Below are 21,775 nucleotides of genomic sequence, written 5' to 3' on the forward strand. Positions count from 1 at the left end.
TGCTCCTGCTTGTCACTTTCTGGACATTCTCCCATTTACTCCACTACAGTTATCCAGTTCACTTTCGTGCTATACCTGGACTATTTATTTTGCCATTCCCATGTCTACCACTTTTTTATTTAAATCTGCTTCTGTGTCTGCTCCTATCACCACCCCGGGTACACAACAAAACCAGAACCTCACAGTAGGCATGTATGGGCAGAGCTAGACCGAGCTGTAGCAATCAGTGCACTAGAATATAGGCAGAACCAGACCAAGATCTAGTAATCAGTGCACTAGAACATAGGCAGAACCAGACCGAGCTCTGGTAATCAGTGCACTAGAACATAGGCAGAACCAGACTGAGATGTAGTAATCAGTGCACTAGAACATAGGAAGAACTAGACCGAGCTGTAGTAATCAGTGCACTAGAACATATAGAACATAGGCAGAACTAGACCAAGATGTTGTAATCAGTGTACTAGAACATAGGCAGAACCAGACCGAGTTGTAGCAATCAGTGTACTAGAACATTTGCAGAACCAGACCAAGTTCTGGCAATCAGTGCACTAGAACATAGGCAGAATTAAACCGAGCTGTAGTAATCAGTGCACTAGAACATAGGCAGAACCAGACTGAGCTGTAGTAATATCAGTGCAATAGAACATCTGCAGATCCAGATCAATCTATAGTAATCAGTGTACTAGAACATAGGCAGAACCAAACTGAGCTGTAGTAATCAGTGCACTAGAACATTGGCAGAACTAGACCAAGCTGTAGTAATCAGTGCACTAGAACATAGGCAGAACCAAATCGAGCAGTAGTAATTAGTCCACTAGAACAAACTAGACCGAACTGTACTAATAAGTGCACTAGAACACTGGAAGAGCTAGACTGAGCTGTAGCAATCAGTGCACTAGAACATAGGCAGAACCAGACCGAGCTGTTGTAATCAGTGCACTAGAACATAGGCCCTCATTCAGAGCCGTACGCTCTGAGCAGAGCGCACGCTCTGAATGAGGGCCGTCCTCCATAACTATGGAGCGTCCTCCTGGACGCTCGTATAGCTGTGGGTCACCACCCACAGCCTATACGAGCGTGCAGTTTGATGGCCGCGATGGTCTTGACCATCGCGACCATCGAAACTGCGAGCCGGAGCCTGCGGTTGAGGTTTTCAACCGCAAGGCCCGGAGTGATTTTGGCTCTATCAGAGCCAAAATCACTCCCACTGACATCACTAGTGATGTCAGTGGGCCGGCTTCTGACGGTAGGCGTTCCCTTAGGAACGCCCCCGGCAGGGAGGCACGCCCCCGGCACGCCCACCAAAGGGGGCGTGCTGTCAATCAACATCGACAGCACGCCCCCTTTGATCAGACACAACGAGCGAAGGAAAGTCCTTCGCCCGTCGCGTCTGGCGCATGCGCACGACGGAGCTCCCTCCATCGTGCGCATGCTCAGTGCAGAACATCGACCCACTTGCGAGCGGACAGCCGCTCGCAAGTGGGTCTGAATCAGGCCCATAGGCAGAACCAGACTGAGCTGTAGTAATCAGTGCACTAAAACAAACTAGACCGAGCCATAGTAATCAGTGCACTAGAACATAGGCAGAACTAGATTGACCTGCAGTAATCAGTGCAATAAAAAATTTGCAGAACTAGACCGAGCTGTATTAATCAGTGCATTAGAACATTGGCAGAACCATACCGAGCTGTAGCATTCAGTGCACTAAAACACTGACAGAACCAGACAGTGCACTAGAACATTGGCAGAACCATACCGAGCTGTAGCATTCAGTGCACTAAAACACTGACAGAACCAGACAGTGCACTAGAACATTGGTAGATCCATATCGAGCTGTAGCAATCAGTGCACTAGAACACTGGCAGAACCAGACAGAGCTGTAGCAATCAGTGCACTAGAACATTGGCAGAACCAGACAAAGCTGTAGCAATCAGTGCACTAGAACATTGGCAGAACCAGACAAAGCTGTAGCAATCAGTGCACTAGAACATTGGCAAAACCAGGCCGAGCTATAGCAATCGTTGCACTAGAATATTTGCTTGTTTACCAAGCTATAAACAGTCAGTGCATAAGAAGATTCAAAAGGAGAGACTGACACCATCCAAAGAACGTGAATGAAAAAAAAACACATACAAGATGAAGATTTAGGATGTTTCTGTGAGGTTCCGGTTTTGTTGTGTGCCCGGGGTGGTAAAAGGAGCAGACACTGAAGCAGATTTCAAAAACAAACGTGGAGTTTTTAATGAGTGGTTTAACAGACATGAATGTGGCAAAACAAAAAGTCCGGTTATAGCACTGAAGTGCACTTGTGAAACTGTAGTGGAGCAATGGGAAAAAGTCCAGGTAGTGATAACAGAAGGTAGTCCAGTATTCCAGGGTTTGTGAGGCTGAAATGAATTTGCAGGCTGAAAACAATTGCAGGTTGAAATGAACTGCAGGCTGAAATGAATGGCAGACTGAAGTGAATTACAGGCTGAAGTGAATTGTAGGTTGAAGTGAGTTGCAGGCTGAAACAATAATGTCCAGAGGAAATGCAAGTGGAGGCAGGGTGCAGGGTAAAAGACTGACACAGGTACTCAGGCAATGGGAGAGGCAATGGGAGGAGGCAGGGGAATCCAGCAGGGTTAGGAGCAGGTTCAGGTGAAGCAGGCTTAGGCAGAAATCCAACAGGCAGGCGGATTAGCTCAGAAACTCTCTCTCAGCTTGTGCTGAGGAACACGTTGCACTGGCAACCAAAGGAAGCTCTGAACTCCCTTAAGTACCCAGTGCTCGGCCGTGACTGGTCAGAGAGTGAGCATGTGGCACACCAGGATTGGCCGACTAGGTCACATGGCTGAAAGCAAGCTGGCGGCGCCCATGCCGGAGCGGAATGGAAGCACCGCCAGGCCTAACCAGCACAGAGTGACAACATGCCCAAACAGGACCACGCACAGCCAATGCTCCCCACCAGGCACCAGCACCACCGCCAGATGCCCCCCGCCACAGCATCCTCACAGGTATCACCCGCCGACCACCATGCCGAGAAACCCTGGTCGTGACAGTTTCAACTAAAGGCACACATAAAGGACACCTAATGTGTACCTCTTACACCCGTGATTTGTGCACACGTCGATCCCGGGTGCGATCCGCCAGAGACCCCGATTAGACTGGCGGCCCGACCCAGCACTAATGCCGGGTCGATGACTCCATCGGTATCACTTGATGAGCCGACGCTTGGAGATGAGATCATCTCCAAGCACCGGCTCTCCCTATGCAGTGAACAGGACCCGGGTCGCCTCGACCCGGGTAACCCATTCACAAAGCAGCGCAAGCCGGGTTGAACTCGTGTTCAACCCTCCTCGCTACCCGAGTTGAAATGCTCGACCTGGGATATTTTAACTGGACCTTTTCACACTGCCCAGTAACCCGGGTTGCTGCGCGTTCATGTGTAATAACCCGGGTTACTTGATGGCAATTTGAAAGGGGTATAACTAGAAAAACAAAAAAAATAGCAAATAGAACTGGAAAATCACTGACCATAGCTTCACTTTTACTTATGGAATAATAAGAGAGACTGCTCCGCTGTGTCATTTTTCTTATGACAAGATGTGTCACATACAGGTACCTGTCACTACCACAACTCTTTTATTCTGTCAGCTGTAGTGATAAAAGAAATTTTTGCAGCACTAACATGAGGAAAAGAAGGTGCAGTATTTGTAATATAATGTAGCATTGTTTCTGCTGCGGGGTATTTATGTAGTTATGTCAGCAGGAAAGTATTTTCTGACAAAAGAAAAAGTTAACGGGCAGCACAAAGTATATGGAGTTATAATAACAGGATACATTTAATTTAACATATTCCTTCCTTCCTACTATGTTTTATGAAATTGTACAGATTGTACAGAAATATGTTATAGATGCTTCCAAATGACAACAGAAATTAAATTTTTGCACCTAAAAAACTAGTGATTGTGAATAGCAGTTGTCTGCATGGGTAATAAGTTACATAGTAAGGTACATATAACATCTGTGTTTGAAAGAAAAAAATGCACCATTTTTTTCTGGAAATTTATACCATTCTAATAATTCCTGGATTGGGTTTTCAAAGCTGCTGCACAAGAAATATAAATCTTTTATTACAAGCATAGTCGTTCCCACAGATGTAATCATTTCTGGCTTTGAAAGGTGAAAAACAAAGAACAATAGGCCTATATTAATATCCTCCTTCCCCTATTCTCTGCATAGCTCCAAAACTGAAGTATAAACATATTTAATTATCAAGCCATTACCATCATTCCTTCCACTACTTACATTGTAGTACTTCATCTTTAGGCGTATAGAATCTACAGTATTTAACGTGACAACATTAATTGTTGATGACTGGTTTCTTTTGCAAGTGACTGGCAGCAGAAGGATGGATCACAGCAGTCTGTGCTGCGGAGAAATGCATGTCATTGTTTGGGTATGGGATCCCGGTGGTCAGAATCCCAACGCCGGCATCACGACAAGATTAGGATACCGACACCTGACGGTAAATATCCTAACCCTACCCCTCCCCGCACCCTAAACCTAACCTCCCCCCTAGTGCTACCCCCTAGTGCCTAACCCTAACCCTCCGTCCCTAGTGCCTAACCCTCCCCCTAGTGCCTAACCCAAACCCTCCGCCCTAGTGCCTAGCCCTCCCCCCTAATACCTAACCCTCCCCCTAGTGCCTAACCCTAACTCTCCCTCCTAGTACCTAACCCTCCCCATAGTCCCTAACCCTCCCCCTAGTGCCTAACCCTAACCCTCCCCCTAGTGCCTAACCCTAACCCCCCCTAGTACCTAACCCTCCCCCTAGTACCTAACCCTAACCCTCCCCCTAGTGCCTAACCCTAACCCTCCCCATAGTCCCTAACCCTCCCCCTAGTGCCTAACCCTAAACCCCCCCTAGTACCTAACCCTCCCCCTAGTGACTAACCCTCCCATTAGTGCCTAACCCTCCACCCCTAGTGCCTAACCCTCCCCCTAGTGCCTAACCCAAAACCTCCGCCCTAGTGCCTAACCCTCCGCCCTAGTGCCTAACCCTCCCCCCTAGTACCTAACCCTCCCCCTAGTGCCTAACCCTAACCTTCCCTCCTAGTGCCTAACCCTAACCCTCCCCCTAGTGCCTAACCCTAACCCTCCCCCTAGTGCCTATCCCTAACCCTCTACTACTTACCAATGGGATGCCGGCGGTAAGGATGCCGGTGCTGGGACCTGACTGGTGTCAGGATTCCGGCGCCGGCATTGTGAGCGCCTGCGTCTCGGCTATCGGGATTTCAGCTACCTCCCATTGGTTGTAATGGTTTGTTGAGATGTGTGTTTCGTTTCTTCACGTACTCCCTTATCTACTTCTACCATAGGAAGTACCGATTACAATACTTATATTTAGCCATTGACAATCTTAAATTCTATCCCACTATAAGTTCCTATTCCTAACAGATAGTGGGCCTGATTCAGACCCGCTCGCGAGTGCTGAGCGCTCGCAAGCGGGTCGATGTTAGCCCAGTGCGCATGCGCACGAGGGAGCCGGCTCCGTCGTGCGTATGCTCGAGACCCGGATAGCGATGGCCAAGCCGTCGCTCCGGGTCTCGCTACAAAGGGGGCGTGCTGTCGATGGTGAGTGACAGCACGTCCCCACAGCTATGCGAGCGGCCAGGAGGCCGCTCTTAAGAAAGATAAGGTCGGCCCTGATTCAGAGCGAGCGCTCTGTCAGAGTGTCCGGCTCTGAATCAGGGCCTGTGTTCCTTGCTGATCTGCGATTTTTTTCTGGAAATTTATACCATGCTAATAATTCCTGGTTTGGGTTTGAATGCAGATGTGGTATCGGCTTTGCCGCAGTGGCGTCTGTATCTTTCTGCTAATAGGGCGTCTGATTATCAAACAACTGAGACGCCCACTTGCAGCATCTCAGGACAGTGGATTTCCATCTCAGAGCGTCTTTAGACGCACCATCGGTCGCATAATCGAAGCTTGTACTAGTCCTACAGCAGATGCAATTTCCCTATCCGAGTATGGCCTCCTGTGTGAGCGGCTGTGCGTCTTTAAGCGCCGCCTCAAACAGCGAAATGCACTAAGTATCTCAGACTCTGTGCGCAGACAATCAGGATGCATGTACAGTGCAACTCGGACACATGTGCGAACTTAAAACGTTGTCCGTTTGCGCTCATGTCAGAATCAGACCCCATTCCTTAGATTATCAATTACAAGTTATGTTTGTATATTATATTATTTTACAATTTATGTACATGAATTGTTGCTTTTTTCTGTGTAAGTTGTACATTGTGACATTCTCTATATCACTGTAATACATCACAGAGAAATGTAACAGTAGGAGGTATACAGTATGTAACAAATTCACACCACCTGATAACTGCATGGCCAAAGTGTTCATACAGCCTCACACCAAATGACCCATTTCTATTTATAGGCCCAGAGGCTGACTGAATTGGATTAACTCCCATTAGTGTTGCCAGAATTTAATTGGAAAGAGCCCAGAACAAGTGAGTTTTTTTCTTTTTAATATAGACCTTTATTATTTCTTCTATTGCCAAGTGCACAATCAATTAATATGCAAATACTTGCACCGTGTTAGCTCTGTGCGTATTGTTATAGAATATATAAATGAATGTGTAACACTTTTATGCACCATTAAACCCTATTTTTGTGGCTAATAGTTCCTGCAGGGGCAAAGATTGTTTTGGCAAGTCTTCTTTAATCTATTAAAGATATTGTTTGAGGTTTGTGTCCTCCATCATGATTGAGGCCAATCCATAAATAGTATAAATATTTGAATGACTGTAGGATAAACACATACATGTGGGCAGGGTTGAAAGGAAGTCAGTTTTGTAGGTGGATATTGCATATTTTCAAACTGTGCATTTTCTGGAGCTGAGCCCACCTAACTACAGGTTATATTGAGTCATACACATCTAGTCACACCTCCACCTGCAGCTAAAGGGGCATAACTGGGTGATGCATAGGCTAAGTTTGATGGTAGTCAAATCTGCCACCCCAGTGACAGCCTGGCAGTGGCTTTCCATTGGAAGCTATTCCTGCCATTCACATGCTGGACAGGAAGTCCCAGTGGGAAGTATTTTCTGCCCCTGGGACTGCCAGTTACAGTATGACTGTAATAACATAATGCACTTCCAATGGGAAGACACTCCGCTACTATCACAGCTGCCTTACCTGGCTTCTAGGGTCTGCAGTCGATGCAGTCCCTAGAAGCCAGCTTGTTGATTTGTGCGCATGTGCTGGATCACATCCCGCGCATACTCAGATATGCAGACCAGACCCCAATAGCTTTCCATGTGAGTATTTGCAACCCCATTAAATACTATCTATGATAGTGTTTCAAACCAACAATTTATTCCAGGCAAGTCATTATCTTACATATAAAATTAATTGCAAGCACAAAAACAGAGAAATCTCAGGTGCACAACCCCTAATTGTTAATAATATATAAATGCAATAAAATTTTGCAATCAATAGAGGTCATCAGGTAGCACCTCCCATTATATATATATATATATATATATATATATATATATATATATATTCAGGGTGTGCAGTCCAAAAATCTTTCCCATATGAAATTAATTGGTCTGGTTGTTTGTTTGCCTGTCCGGTTATGCATTCGGACACTCCTGCACCGATTGGGATGAAACCAATGCGAGGTTGTCCAGTTGGATCCTGGTCAGGTTTTATAGGCGTTAGGGTTCCGGTCAGGCCTCCCGTTGGTGTACGCTGGCCAGAACTTTGACTCTGGGAGCCTGTTCTGGGCCTTCCACTGTATGGATTGGCGGAAAACTTCAAAGAGTGGTAACATTGGATCCCAGAGGACATACTAGGGGGTTGAGGTCCTGGTCAGACCTCTCATTGGTGTACACGGCAGAAGTTTGACCCGGGGACACTGGCCAGAACTTTGATCTGGGGAGCCTTCCACTGGATGGATTTAAATGAGAACTTCACAGAGGGGTGGCAATTGGATATTGGATGCCTAAAGGAGTGGGTGGAGTTCCCGGACGGACTCACGGCAGAGTGCACTGGGCAGAATTTTGACCCAGGGAGCCTGTTCTGGGCATTCCACTGGATGGATTTGAACGACATAACATCATTTGGATGAAAACTTTAGTAACAATGGATCCCAGTAAACATACTAGGAGGTTGAGGTCCCATTGGTGTACGCTGGACAAAACTTTGACCCGGGGAGCCTGTTCTGGGCCTTCCACTGGATGGATTTGGATGAAAACTTCATAGAGGGGTGTCATTTGGTCCGGGATGCCTAATGGAGAGGTTGGGGTCCCCGTCAGATCTCATGGCAGAGTGCGCTGGGTAGAACTTTGACCCAGGGAGCCTGTTCTGGGCCTTCCACTGGATGGATTTGGACTACATCACATAATAAAACTTAATAACTTAAAAATTTAAACCCGGGCAATGCCGGGTACTTTAGCTAGTTTTATATAACTAAATGTTAGTATCTAATATTAAAAAACAATATATAAACACTTCAGAATTTTGGGAGCAAAGGGAGTGTTTCAGAAATGTAATTCTGTAGTCTCCTAAAGTTTTCGCTTAAAGTGAAAAAAATATTTGTACTGTATATTTCCTTAATTAGTTTTGGAAAAAACTGATACGTCAATATTAATTTATATGCTTTATTCCACTAATCTGCTCAGACGCCTTTTTAGTAGAGCTAGCAAGCTAACCAAATATTGATTGCACCCAGGTCTTAAGTACAGTATATAGTCAAGTGTGTTAACTAATGAGGCATTAAAGAATCAAACAAAAATAGAAAAGACAACAGAGTGGTCAGGCAGTCCAAGGTCACCAAAGAGCAGGCAATATAGGTTCTAGAACACATAGACAAGAAAATAATCAAGATCCAGGCAGAGATTAATAGTCAGTCAGGGGACTTCCAACGTCAAGGTCTAGTCAGTCTGATATACAAAGAATCTATTCAGGAAAGGTCACACCCAAGATAAGATTCCCTTAAATCTATCACAGACAGATAACTGATGCCAGCATTCGGCTTTTATATCTCAATTTGCTACAAAAACTTGGTTCATGTGAATAATGTTGTACGGATGGCTGCTGTCGCATGCGTGCATTATGGTGCTTATAAGCGTGACGATAATTATATATGTTGCAATCCTGTACACCATGATACTTTCAATAAATACAATATTATGGCTGATGTAACTGGTAAAAGGTATTATGAAATAAATCAATCAAAGCTGTCTCAAGAAAAGTACCGCTGCAATCAAATATTACTCATTATAATATTATATACCCTACAGCGTTTTAAATGGCAGCAAATGGATTTCTAAAAACACTTTTTGTATTTAAATCATGGAAACAACAATTTCATATGGTATCAAAAAAACTATACTAGTTTACATTAAGATCTTTTATTCTGAGGGGATTTAATGTATAAATCAATAGGAGAGCTTACCTATTTTTGCTCCTAGAGGTCTGTGTGATATTATATCCCATATAACCCCTTACTGTTCTTTGTAAATCCCATACATCCCCAGGGTTAATGATTAGCAAATACAGAGATGGAGCAACTGTTAAACAGTGCAACATTCTAAACTGATATTGCATGAAAAGGGGAGAGATGCCCCACACCATGGATTAGGTTTTGAGTAAAAAACACATTGGGAGGCCTCAAACAGTGTTTTTGGCATTTAGTGACATTTGCTTGGAATAAGATGGACAATTATGAATTGTTTGGTGACATTATGGACCCAATCGTGAACAACCAGGAGAGTGGGCCTAGTGATTCCCCTTAGCACGGATACTAGTTCAGATAAGCCTAAATTGTTTGTATTCTTGAGCACATATTATTTGGGGGTGCATTTTATGGGATAAATCTACATTGTTCTATGGTATTGTATAAGTGTGTGTTTATATGTCAGTGCACAACATCTACATGCTGAATTAACGGTTTGAAAGTTTTATCACATAAGCTTTCACTTCTTCAATTCAAAGTACGCATTTAAATGGCACTACTCTATAAGGATGAACTGGTTTTACTTGATACAATATGAAGGCTCTCCACTCTTATTTTAAGGATGGCTGGAAGGATGGACAGACAGGTGGACATGGGGTCTGATTCAGATGTGGATGCTATTTTGATGATCACACAGATGAGCGATTATTGGTGGACTGCACAGGTAACTTGCCTGCAATGCGCACGTGCAGAGATTGAATTGCGATCATATTCGATTACGGTTGTAGTGAGGATTTATTCGCAAGTTATTGACAGACAGGGGCCGTTTTGTGGGAGGTAACAGGGAGTGGTGGCAAAAACGCGGGAGTGTCGTGACCATTTTCGCAGCTTGTATCTGCGCCAGCATATCACTACCCACGGCCATGCTACGCGACAATAGATGGTCGATTATGGAAGGATCTGCAACCACTGGTACGTATTGATACGCAGTTGCTTGGATCTGCAAGGCCGCCGGTGGCCGTCTCAATACTTTTATTTTAGGAGGCTGTAACAGTAACATAATTTCGCATGGCAGCTACGTACAAAATTTGCAGCTGCTCCCCTGTATTTCCTGGGATTCCTGTTGAGCTTTCCCGCCAGAAGAGTGCTGACATCCATGGGAGTTGCCTCCTGTTCACAGATGGCATGTGGCTGAACGGGAACATCACGCTGGAGAGGGAGCACTTCATGGTGGAGTAGTGGTGGCCGGAGTAGGCCTGCAGGTTCAGCGTAGGGATGGACATCGGAATCTGATGGTTACTAACCATCATTTGTTTTGTTTCGACGGTAGTGTTTTTACCAATTCATGGTGCCAGTCCAATGTTTGCTACCATTGAATGGAAATCATTCAATGGTGTTCCAATGGTTTTTCTTTTTCAATGCCTGATAGCTCTGCCTCCCCATGCTCTTTCCTTGTGTCTGCATCAAGGCCTCTTCATGGGTTCATTGGTGACTGTCTCTCACTCTCTGTCTGCCTTGAACGTGACCCTACTCAGTCCTTGAATCCCTCCCCACCCTAGGTTGCTGCTAAGCAACAGGACACATTGCTATGTCTGATTGGCTCTCACTGTCTCTTGCTGTTTCAGCACCCTGGTCAGCTCCTATACAACATTTTGGTGCAATATTTTTTTAAGTGACTTTGTTTCACTAAAATCGTCACTGCTTGGAAATCTATTGTCAAAGATAAATGGTTCATACACCTAAACCTTCCTTAACCAATGCTGTATAGAATAGTGTCCAGTGGTTCAAGAGATTAGTCCGAATGAATAGATAGACCCCTAAACCGGTGACTTTATTTTATATATAGAGATACTGCAGTATTAGTTAATTGAAATTGTACTTACAGTATGTGTATGCAACTAAAAGGCCACTAAAGGGTTATTGAATCTATTGTCAGCAATTATTCAGTGACCCCTGTAGGTAAGGGAAGTTTTATGTATCTACCACTAGTAGCTGATTAATGTTTCTTTTCTCATTTTCCATTTAACTTCAGTTAGTAGCAAAGCTTAGAGGATTACTTGAAATCAGCCCCAGTCTAATTTCTATCTATTTTTTCCTTGCAATTAAAAAATCTACTCTTCATAAACACACACTCTTAACAGCTGGTAGCACAAATACAGTATTTAAGAAAAATAAATCTAGTTACAAAAAGCATAACAGAAAATGATCACACACAATAAATATGGTTTATTTGAACGGGCATGTAAACAACTTTATTTCAGTGCGATCCAGTGAAATATCGCATTTAATGTCTATTGCAGATTGTTAAAGCTGACGCATGTTGTCAGTGCCTGCAGCACAAGGAAGAACTCACACTCAGTAGAGCAGGGTCACCGCTGGTCATGCAATGACAGCTTTGGGAATATACAGTATCTGCTCAGTCCTTGCTAAGTAGATAAATTACGTAATGCATATCTGGTAACTAACACATTATAAACGATTTGGAGCTGAACGTATTCCTTGTTTCGTTTGCCTTAATAAAACATATAACATATATGTAGTATGATGAATACACATATGTCTACACATTTTTTTCTGTTTACTCAAAAAGATGAGGATAATACTACTAAGGTGAAAATATGCAGCAAAATTTAGCACCCAATCAAAAATTAGCGTTGAATCTTGAAATTTGCAATAGATTAATCAAAGCCAATAGCTGATTGGTAGCTCTGTCTTGTTATATAGTTGAAAGCAGAAAGTAAATTACCACCATAGTCTTTTACAGATGATATATGTTTATTTGTGACAGATGGCACAATGTTTGCCACAGGTAAATGTGTTTCAGCTTTACGTACTAAGGACCTGATTCAGAAGTGCAAGTGCACTGCTGATCACAGATTCCCTATTATTGGGAATGCGCAGAATGGGTGATTGCATGCAGGCCCCCGTATGCCTCTGCCTGATTGACAGGCAGAGACGTTTACAGGGAGGTGCAGGGACGGTCTGAGCTCCCGGAAACGGCCGTGTTGCGCCCATTTTCCGGAAGTGGCGAGGCCAGGCTCTGCGTCCATGGACACCGATTCCTGGCATCACATAGCTTCCACAACTTTCTTTGATTTTGCATACACCTGCCATTGTTTAAGCCAAAGCACTCTACACGCTGAAACCGCCAGAGTGAAGTTCTGGAGACAAGACTGCAAACGTCAGCCAATTGTCTTGCCAAAAGCTCAATAGCTTTGTTAGTCCAGCAGCTTACAATCGCAGACGCAGAGTCACCCCTGCAGCTGTATAAATGGACTTGAGAGTATTCTCTAATCTCCTGTCCGATGTCTCCTTCAAAGACGTGGCTCCCAGAACCGGTAGCTTAGTCTTTTTAGACAGACGTGAGACCGAAGTGTCTACTGTAGGAGGAGTCTCATAAGATTTTCTGCTATCTGCCGGAAAAGGATAAGAAGATAACTGCCAGGACATCTGACATTTTTTTCCGGATGTTCCCAAGCTGAAATCAGAATAGAATCCAGTTCTTCTGAAATTGGAAAAGTAGCTTGTCTTTGTTTCTTCAAAAAGAAAGACTGCCGTGCAAGACCCTTGTCCTCTTCCTTTATCTGCAATACCTGGCGGATTGCAGAAATTAACGCCTCTACCCCTTCAGACACAGGCTCAGGCTCCTCTTGGAGCTCTTCAGGCGAATCTGGAGCATATTTGCTCTCTTCTAGAACTGGCATATCCTCCTCCGAGGAGTCGTCCGAGGGTAACAGTCTCTTTTTTGAGATCTGTGGAAAGGGTCCCATTGCTGTAGCACAGGAAGGAGCCATGGCTTTTGTGAACCCTTCCATTGATTTAGCTAAGGACTGCGCCCATGCCTGTTCCTCTAGAGTAGCTGACCTTACTCAGCTGGCCGGCGCCGTCCAACATCGCAACCGATGGCAGTGACGGTGATCCCAGGCCGCAACCTTGGTCACAGCGATGGGATCGCAGATGCAGTAGAGGGTGTCAGACACCTCCTCTTGTATTTGCATTTTAGCAAGGACGGAATTGCAAAGCTGCTTGTGTGCGGCTTTACAATTCAGTCCTCTGCTGATTCACCCCCAAAATACATTTGCATCTGCATGCTGCACTTAAATTCTACATAAAGGAGCAGAAGTGGTCAACAATATGACGCGCTGCATATTGTGCGATCGGGCGCATTCTAAACGGCTCAGTGGTCACCTGATCACCTCCTATCTCCAAATGAGACATGTTTTAGCTGTGTCATTTTGTAAATAAATAAAATATCTGTGCAGAATAATGTGACTGAATAGTTAATGCTACATACTAATGTCACTATTTCTAATGCATATCAATCTCCATGTGTAAGTAGTAGCACTACTTAAATAAGCCTATAAGTGCATGCATATATTATTCCATCAAGTACATAATATGAGAGAAGTGGCAGGTGTCTTGTTTTGCTGCATGTTATCGGACAGCACAAAACCATAAGCTGCTAATGACATGACATTAGGAGAAAGCTCCCTGAGGCAGCAATCTGCCTGTGAAAGTAAATAAGAGGCCAGTATGCAGCAGATTTCTTGGTCACATTTTTGGTATACATACATCTGCCTCCTGATTTGCTCCTGTTTCCCAATGGTTGTTGCCTGACGCTGTCCCTCCTTCAGGCGAAACATGCGTTGTAGCTTGGCCAGTTCACTATCCGCTGCAAAACATATGTGTAAGTTAATATAAGAGAGAGGAAAATACATGTGGTCTGTAGCATGATTGCAACCCGCTAGTTGAATAGTAGCATATAATACCTACTTATTACCACCTCTTTATAAATAAAAGTCATAATTAAGCACATTTGTAAATGTATGATAAGCCATCCACCAGGTCATAGCTCTAATGCAATTAGGATGGTCCTAGCCCAAAACAATGAGACTACCCATATTGGGTTAGATCAGGCATGTCAAACTCGCGGCCCGCATGCGGCCCAAAGAAACATTTATGTGGCCCAACCGTGTGGGCCCAGTCACCCCTGCTGCTATCGGAGCTCAGCTCGGCTCTGATCGCGGCATGGGTGACTGGGCCACATAATAATTGTTTAAACTTGGAATGCTGGTCTCTGAAGCGATCAGAGAAGCCTCTGATCGCTTCAGAGGCCAGCATACCCAGTGATGCAGTTCGCGGGTAAGCGGTCTAGTATGATTAAGTCAATGGCATCTAGTGGCTGGATCTAGTTAGATCAAGTCAGTGGCAGGCACCTACGCAGGAGCGGTGCCTAGCGATCAGCGTGAAGAGAGGTAAGTAAGCGAGAAGTAAGTACTGCACAGGGGAGTGGGGCCTGTTATATACTGGGAGGGGGGACAGCATAAGGGGCATTACTGGGGGCATTACTGGGGGCACAACATAAGGGTCATTACTGGGGGTACAGCAAAAGTCGCACTACTAGGGGCATTAATGGGGGCACTGAATAAGGGGCACTGCATAATGGGCACTATTGGGGGCACTGCCTAAGGGGCTCTGATACAGGGGGCATTGCATAAGGAACTCTTATAAGGGTGCATTGCATAAGGGGCTCTTATAAAGGGGGCATTGCATTAGGGGTTCTTATGCACTACTAGGGGGACTGCGTAAGGGGCTCTAATACAGGGGGCATTGAATAAGGGGTACTACTGGGGGCACTGCATTAGGGGCATTACTGGGGGTACTGCATAATGGACACTGCTGGAGTCACTGCATAAGGGGCTCTAATACAGGGGGCATTGCATAAGGAGCTCTTATAAAGGAGGCATTGCATAAGGGGCTCTTATACAGGGGGCACTGCATAATGGGCACAACTACACAGGCAATGCATAAGGGGCACTACTACAGGGGACACTGCATTGGTTTTCATTAATAATAACCCTTTCAAAATTGCATATAAGACTTTTTTTTAATCTTGCAACCCACACACTCCTAGACCTTGAATATTCGGCCCGGTTGGTATTTTGAGTTAAACATGCCTGGTTTAGATCTTCATGAGTTTTTAAAATTTAGAGCAAACACATCAGGTGGTAACCCAAAGCTTCCAAAACATAGGCACTATAACGACCAACATTCGCTGTTCTCTAGTGATCTAACATACACCTTGTAAACAAGATGATGTGAAGTGAAAGTTGCTGAAACTGGTAATTGTCAGTGTACTAAAAGCTGGTAAATGTGAGAGTGCTGGAGGATGGGATAATGTGAATAGTCTGCCTGTTGGGATGTGTTATAAATTTTAAGGCACTGTTAGCATTGTAATGTTATAGTTAGTTGCTAGTGTGAATGTCTCTACTCAGTTAATACAGAAGGTAAGTTTAAGGAAGTGTGATCATTTGATGAGCAGGAAATACGGCTCAAATGGTTGTACGCTTACAGGCTCCAGATAAATTATTATTAACTTCTGTATGGCACACTATGACTCTGGGTACTATTGTGTGGCATACTATTATTAGGGGCACTAACTGTGTGGCATAGTATGAATTGGGGCACTATTGTGTGGCATACTATGAATTGGGGGCACTATAGTGTGGCATAATATGAATTGGGGGTACTACTGTGTGGCATACTACGAATTGTGGGCACTATTGTGTGGCATACTATGACTTGGGGGTACTACTGTGTAGCACACTATGAACTGGGGTCACTGTGTGGCATAGTAGGAATTTGGGGTACTAATGTGTGACATACAGTACTATGAAATTAGGCCAGGGATGGGTATTTCCTGGGATCAGATGGGCACGTTGGAGGTCTAAGCGGCATGTGTGGTGGTCTATACATATTTTCATATATTTTGCATGGCAATGATGGTCTGGCTCCTAAACATTTAAGATGGCTACTAGAGATAATTAAAATTTTGACCCACTGTAAATAGCGATAAGGCATTCGGATGCCGTCGGTCTGAATCCGACATGGGACTTAAGATAGGCATTGAAATACCGACACCTATCTTAATCCCAATGCCGGAACACAGACAGATGCCAGCCCGAACCAGATAATTCTGGGGCGTCCTAGCTGTTAGCCGTGGGGAGGGCTAGGTTTAGGTAGCATAGCGGGGTTAGCATTAGGTTTTGGTAAGGTTAGGGTTAGGCACCCCGGGAGGGGGTGGTTAAGGTTAGGCCCCACTGGGGGGGGGGTAGGCACTAAGGGTGGAGGGTTAGGTTTAGGCACAAAGGGGCCAGACTTAGGTTTAGGCACTAACGGGGAGGGTTAGGGTTCGGGTTGGGGAGGGTTAGGCTACAAGAAGGGAACGTTAGAGTTAGAGAGAGTAGGGAGAGGGTAAGTATACTTACCCGACCCCTGTCGGGATACCAACCATCGGGATGCCGCTATCGGTATTTTGACAGGAGGCACCCCGACATACCATTTTCATAAAGAACACATAGGCCGGTATAGTTAGACAAAGGAAAATTTAAAGAGCTGAAAAAGAATAATATGGACAATGTGTTCATCAGAGCCATAGCTAGCCATTCTGATGCCCTGTGCAAGAAAAAGCATTGGTGCCCCTCCCTCCCCCCCGCCCTCGCTGGTGCTCTCTCCTATATTCAGTCAGCACTCACCTGGTCAGTAATACACTATGACCAGGCACAGAGACTGAAGACTGTTAGTGTGTCTGAAGTGGACAGAGGACGGAATATGTCTGCCACCTTATGTATGGACGAACAGAGTCACACTGCCTGTCACTGGAGTACTGGACCCTGCCTGTTTACTCAAAAAAAACTGCTCCTCACTCCTAACCCTGCAACTGTGAGAGTGTGGAGACTGGAGAGGAGATATGTAATGACGTCTCTCCTGTCCATACAGAGAGTGCGCTGAGTGTGGGAGCCGGGGAAGGTGGAGCTGTTAGTGACAGGGCTGAGCCAGGGAGCCAGCAGGGCTGCAGTGAAGGATACGGGCACACCACTGCTGATATACACAGCAGCAAGCAGCCTGGCAAATAGATATTGCAGCGGGCGGCTGGTTCAGCCCCAGGGCACTCTGCGCGGTGGCACTGGCTGCACCACCCTAGGTACAGCCCTGGTGTTCACGATGATAAAAATTAACATCTGGGCAGTGATTTATGCAGATCTGCTCCAGGACAAGGAGGTATGTCTCTCTTCATACTGACCTTCCTCCTGCTCAGGCTTAGGTCCTGATGCATTCACTGTAGCCTGCACACCCCACTCCAGGCCCATACTGGCCTTCTGCTACCACTCTAGGAAGCATCCTCAATCTACTTATCTTTCTGGAACTGTCCGCTAGTTTCTTTAGTTCCCAGATCTGCCTCCCATCACTGGACTGATACAATTATGCTCCCCACTGGATTAAATGCTTGCTCCGGTCGTGCTCCTATGCTACAAACTGGGCCTAGTTACTAGACTGCTTACTTCTGCTGGCCTAGCATCTCCTTCGGCTCAACTACTCTAGCTTCAAGCCAACTGCTTAAAACACAGCCTGTCTTCAGGAAGAGGATGCTGAACCATTGCTCCATGATAAAAGCAGCACACATTATTCTTTGCAGAGGGAGACAGATAAAGTAGCTGGTAGCTATTTTTTTTTAAGGGCCCTAACATTTAAATATCAGCTGGTGACAGGTGAGTTAAAAACAGCATCTAAAATTAATTTCACACTGTTAAATCCATAAAGCTTCTGGGGGCTAGGCGGTCCCCATCCACTCACTTTAAGTTTCCATTATAACAGTGGATATGTGCATGTGGTATTCATCACTGTTGTAATGTTTTGCCTTGCTTCCTCATTTCCCTAATTTGTGCTTCATCTGCGTATTTGAGTACCAACATAAAATTTTAAAGAACAGTTTTCACAGGGCTTAATTTTTTTATTTGCCCTGGGCTCCATCAACTCTAGTTACACCTCTGAGTAAGATTTCAAAAAATCTCACCGGTTTCTTACACAGTCTCACTGTATTCTCAGGTTGCAACCTCTTTCAATAGGAGCAGCAAGCCACGGAGCAGCAAGTGAGACCACCAGCGCTGTGTAGTGCTATTCCCCGCTGCTCAAATCACAAGATGCGGGTAACAGAGGTAGCGCACTAAGGACCATCAGCAGGGACGAAGTGGACTGAGTGTTTTATCCCACATTGACTGATCGGCAAAAACACTGGGTAAGAGATTATGGGGTAAATTTACTAAGATACGTGTTGATCCGAGATTGCTATCTTGGGTGAAAATATCACTTTTTTTCAAATCGGGAATTTACTATAATTAAAGTCGGGTTATTTGTTCATCTTTTGGGGTTGAAATCAGGTGATTTAATGCTGCAAATTCTGCAATTTTTTTCAATAGAAATTAGTACTTTTCATTAATTTCTGCCAAAATTAGGAATTTACCATTATTCATGTTGCTATATTTCGGCCGTTTTACAGCCAAATCGGGGAGTCAATCGAAGTTTCAAATGCACCACCTCCTTATCTGTGAGTTGCCATCAAACATACACAAATCAATGTGATTTGTGTATGTTTACTAATGATTCCTGTGTTCAGCCAGTCCTGGTTCCTAAAATTACGGGGAACAAAACGTGTAGGGTTCCACCATAATTTAAGAACCAGCACTTGGCTGCAGGGCCAGTGTTGGTTTTAAATACAGGGGGGAAAAATTTGCGTAGGGGTCTCCCTATATTTAAAACCAGCACCGGACCCAAACCGACCAGGGTGTAATGCCACAGCCAGGAGACCCTATTACCGGGTCTCCAGGGCCAAAGCATTCTCACCCCAAGCCGGTCAAGCCAAGACGGGGATCTCAGGGGAGGTGGGGACCCCCCAAAAAAGGGGTCCCACGCTCCCAAAACCCCAGGCTAGATCTGAAGCCTGAGGCTCTTCCCCGCACCCCTGGGTTGTGAGTACGGGGGTAATAAATTGTAAAATATAAGTAAACTATTGTATAGCCTTTGGCTGGAGTGCCCAATCTTAGAAGTGCCCGATTTAAAGTGCCAATTACATTTGAAATCGATTATTGGTGCATTGTAATTGTATGTCCCTGCCTCAGCTGTAATAGGTAATTGACTACTGCTTTGAACAAATAACCTAGAAGTAATATTAAATTAAGTAGTTTTTCACTGCATACAATCTGTAGCTGATGGGTTTCAATATAGTTTTTTTTTCTTTTCTTTGTTAGCTTCTAGACATATAGACCCAGATGTTAGCTTAATGGTATGTGCTATTTGTTTGTTTAAGTTAATTTATTGCTAGCATTATTAGTGGGAATGTTTTGGGGGTAGTTAGTAATAAGCGGCTTCACATGCCAGGTCTCCTATGTAAGGTTCTTTAGAAGGCTGTATAGCCTTTGGCTGGAGTGCCCTATCTTAGAAGTGCCCGATTTAAAAGTGCCAATTACATTTTAAATCGATTATTGGCGTTATATCAGCGTTAAACAGAAGTGAAACAGAAGGAAACCCACCAATCTACAAACAAACATTACTTGGACAAAGTGGAACGAACTATTGTGAGTTCAGTCTCCATACTACTAGATCCTGTGGACTACATAACCAGAACTTTCATCACTGAACTTCTGTCTGGTGGCTACATAAACCTGGTGCCTCCCTTGCTACTATTTCTGCTGGCTCTGTGCTTTACATATAGTCCTAATGCATACGTATCTGTGTTAATGTCACTTTACCTCTATAATAATGTACTTTTACCTTAGCTCTTTTTCTAAGTCTTAAATCATCTAGCTCCTACCACTGTCTGTTTTATTATTTAATTTCTGCTCCCAAGAAATCTCCACTTTTATTATACTCAATAATAAACTTTTGTTTTACTGACACATTTCTCCCACACTTTACTCTTACTTGCATTTCTAGAAATCTGCACTTTTACATTCATTCTTCATTCCTACTTTCAACTTTTTCTTCCCCTATTTACATCATCCTTAGCAATACCATGTTTTCTTCAACTCCCACCTTCACTCAGTGTCTACCTAATCTTTTGTTCTGCCTCTTGCTTCCACCTTTATCCTTTCCCCCTTGTCTCTTCCATTTCCTGCTCCCCTTATCTCCTCTCCTCTGTTTACCTTCCTCCACATTTTCTCCCATTACTCCACTTTCATTCTCTTATACTCCACTAGGATCCTACTACCTCACTGCTAATCCCTCATCCCACCCCCCTCTCCATGTCACTTCACCCCACCTCCATCCACATATAATTAAGCTCCCTTCCTGCCCACCATCTGCTGTCTCCCCTTCTAGCACTGGAGACCGCACCATCGCTACACTCTATTCAGCTCAGTCCCCCAAATCAATCTCACCTCCACACTACAGCAACCCTGATAATCTCATACAAATCTCAACAAAAAACTTTGTCTCTCTATCCTGTGCCCTCTGGAATGCCAGGTCAGTCTGTAATAAACTAGTCCCAACCCATGACATTTTCATCTCCAACTCCCTGAATCTGCTAGCCATTACTGAAACCTGGATTTTACCCTCTGACACCACTTCTCCTGCAGCTCTCTCCTCTGGGGGACTCACCTTTTCCCACACCCCACAACCTGGTGGTCGCCATGGTGGTGGTGTTGGGGTCCTTCTATCCCCTGGTTACTCATACCAACCCATTCCCTCTGAACCATCCCTTACATTCTCTACATTTGAAGTTCATGCTTTACGCCTCTTCCACCCAGTACACCTCCGAGTAGCTGTCATTTACTGTCCCCCTGGCCCTCCCTCCAAGTTCCTTGACAACTTTGCTTCCTGACTCCCTCACTTTCTCTCCTCAGACCTTCCCTCCATTATCCTAGGTGACTTCAATATTCCAATTGATATCCCCACAGAATCCTCTGCCTCCAAACGCCTCACCCTCACATCTTCACTTGGTCTCTCCGAATGGACCTCCTCACCCTCCCATGTGAGTGGCCATTTGCTTGATCTGGTCTTCACTCACCGATGTGATATTTCCAATTCCCCTTTCCCACTTTCTGACCATCACCTTCTCTCTTTTAACCTGTCCCTCTCTCCTTCCCCTCCTCTACCTCCAAAAGCCACCATCACTAAGCGTAACATTGACGCTATCGACACAGTTTCCTTTTCTTCCCTGCTTGACTCACTTCTCTCCCCTATCCTCTCTCTCTCCTGCCCTGACCAAGCCACTTCCCTATACAGCGCCTCCCTTACTTCTGCTCTGGACTCTGTTGCTTCGGCGATCACTACTCACACTCGCAGATCTACTCCTCAACCCTGGCATTCCAAATGCACCAGATACCTGCAAAAGTGTTCACGAACCGCCAAACGACAGTGGCGAAGATCATGCTCTAAGGCAGATTTTCTCCATTTCAAATTTATGCTCTCATCCTATAGTGCTGCTCTCTCCCTCTCTAAACAGTCATATTTCAAGATCCTCATCTCCTCTCAGTCCTCTAA

General features: G+C 44.8%; 1 protein-coding gene across 1 annotated transcript in view; it reads right to left on the reverse strand.

Moving 5' to 3' along the window:
- Positions 1–21,775, reverse strand: part of LOC148538282 (outer dynein arm-docking complex subunit 1-like) — a 107,352-nt gene that overhangs the window by 71,260 nt on the left and 14,317 nt on the right. Inside the window, exon 3 of the mRNA XM_088457405.1 lies at positions 14,030–14,129. Within this exon, the coding sequence (XP_088313531.1) occupies positions 14,030–14,129 (100 nt within the window). The remainder of the gene's footprint in view (positions 1–14,029; positions 14,130–21,775) is intronic.

The sequence above is a fragment of the Taudactylus pleione genome, unplaced genomic scaffold (assembly GCF_031769625.1).
Source record: "Taudactylus pleione unplaced genomic scaffold, aTauple2 ptg000041l, whole genome shotgun sequence".
Taxonomy (NCBI): Eukaryota; Metazoa; Chordata; class Amphibia; order Anura; family Myobatrachidae; genus Taudactylus; species Taudactylus pleione.